Genomic DNA, 2,078 nt, shown 5'->3' with positions numbered 1-2,078 from the left:
CTGAACGCTACACAGCCCAGCATGAAACAGCAAACAGTATCCCGCCGCCATTACCGCCCTCCCACACCAGCGCATCGCCTCCTCAAACGCACCACTAAATACCTCCGGAACAACCAAATGACACGCTGCTCCACCTACACAACCCCTGACCTCCCTCCAAAACTAGCTGCCCTTCTTGCCGTATGCAAAGGCATCCACTCCAACAAATATCGGCCACTCAAATACCCCTAACCAACTCCCAACGTACCACTTCAGGCGCTTCCTAATCACAACGCATACTCAACAACCCGCCGCTTCTCGTCACACACCTTACACTATATTGCCGCCATTTAGCGTCCCCGATCCACCACTAAACGCACAGCGATGCACCTGCCAAATCCAATGCAGTCTTCAACACGCATAGTCGCCTCTCCTTCCCTTCATCCGCACCAGCTGCGTGGCAATATACGCTTAACGCTAGAAAGCCTAGCATGAACCAGCATACAGTATCCAGCCTCCATTACCGCCCACCCACACCAGCGCATTTCCTCCACAAACGCACCACTAAATAAATCCTCACGCACACAATGACACACGTGCTCCACCTACACAACCGCTGACCTCCCTCCAACATTAGCTGCCCGTCTTGCCGTATGCAAACATATCCAATCCAACAAATATCGGCCGCTCAAATACTTCTCACCAACTCCCAACATACCACTTCAGGCCCTTCCCAAACACAACCCATACTCAACAACCCGCCGCTTCTCTCCACACACATTACACTATATTACCGCCATTTAGCTTCCCCCCCATCTCCCACTCATTCCACAGCGCTGCAGCGGCCAAATCCAATGCAGTGTTCAACACGCATACGCGCCTCATCTTCCATTCATCCGCACTCCCTGCGTGACAATATACGCTGAACGCTAGAAAGCCTAGCATGAACCAGCACACAGTATTCAGCCTCCATTACCGCCTACGCACACCAGCGAATCGCTTCCTCAAACGCACCACTAAATAAATCCCCAAGCACAAAATGACACAGCGCCCCACCTACACAACCGCTGACCTTCCTCCAACATTAGCAGCCCTTCCCCTATGTATGCTAACATATCCACTCCAACAAAAATCGTCCACTCAAATCCTTCTAACCAACGCCCAACATACCACTTCAGGCCCTTCCTAAACAAAACCCATACTCAACAACCCGCCGCTTCCCCCCAGACACATTACACTATATTACCGCCATTTAGCTTCCCCCCATCCTCCACTCATTCCACAGCGTTGCAGCGGCCAAATCCAATGCAGTGCTCAACACGCATATGCGCCTCATCTTGCATTCATCCGCACTTGCTGCGTCGCAATATACGCTGAACGCTACCCAGCCTAGCATCAACCAGCACACAGTATCCAACCTCCATTACCGCGCACGCAGACCAGCCCATCGCTTCCTCAAACGCACCCCTAAATACATCCTCAACCACAAAATGGCACACTGCACCGCCTACACAATCCGTGACTGTCCTCCAACATTAGCTGCCCGTCTTGCCGTATCCCAACCTCCATTACCGCCCACCCACACCAGCGCATCGCTTCCTCAAATGCACCACTAAATACCTCCACACGCAAACAATGACACAGTGCTCCACCTACACAACCGCTGACCTTCCTCCAACATTAGTTGCCGGTCTAGCCGTATGCAAAGGCATCCACTCCAACAAATATCGGCCACACAAATCCTCCTGACCAACTCCCAGAATAGGACTTCGGCTCCGTCCTAAACAAAACCCATTTTCGAGAATCAGGCACATCTCGCCACACACCGTACACTATATTACCCCCATTTAGCTTGCCCGACACCCCCGACTCAATGCACAGCGGTGCAGCTGCCAAATCCAATGCAGTCTTTAACACGCATATGCGCCTCATTGTGCATTTATCCACACTTCCTGTGTGCCAAATTGCGCGTAGCGCTACACAGCCTGGCGTGAACCAGCAAACAGTATCCAGCCTGCATAAACGCTTACTTATACCAGCGCATCGCTCCCTCAAACGCACCACTAAATACCTGCTCTACGACTTTCACTGTGTGACGA

At 52.0% G+C, this 2,078-nt stretch overlaps 1 protein-coding gene across 1 annotated transcript; it reads right to left on the bottom strand.

Annotated features, from left to right (window-relative positions):
* Nucleotides 1-349: 349 nt before the first annotated feature.
* EAH_00067930 (hypothetical protein) lies at nucleotides 350-1,911 on the bottom strand (the record flags this gene model as incomplete). Its single annotated transcript, XM_013392394.1, has 5 exons — nucleotides 350-465; nucleotides 774-884; nucleotides 1,040-1,164; nucleotides 1,254-1,368; nucleotides 1,821-1,911. 5 exons carry the CDS (start codon nucleotides 1,909-1,911, stop codon nucleotides 350-352), a joined length of 558 nt encoding a protein of 185 aa, XP_013247848.1.
* Between the last annotated feature and the right edge of the window lie 167 nt (nucleotides 1,912-2,078).

This window comes from Eimeria acervulina, genomic scaffold, assembly GCF_000499425.1.
Source record: "Eimeria acervulina Houghton genomic scaffold, Eah_scaff2976, whole genome shotgun sequence".
Lineage (NCBI taxonomy): Eukaryota > Apicomplexa > Conoidasida > Eucoccidiorida > Eimeriidae > Eimeria > Eimeria acervulina.
Note: the sequence above shows the minus strand (reverse complement) of the source record. Positions and strands in the feature narration are given on the sequence as shown.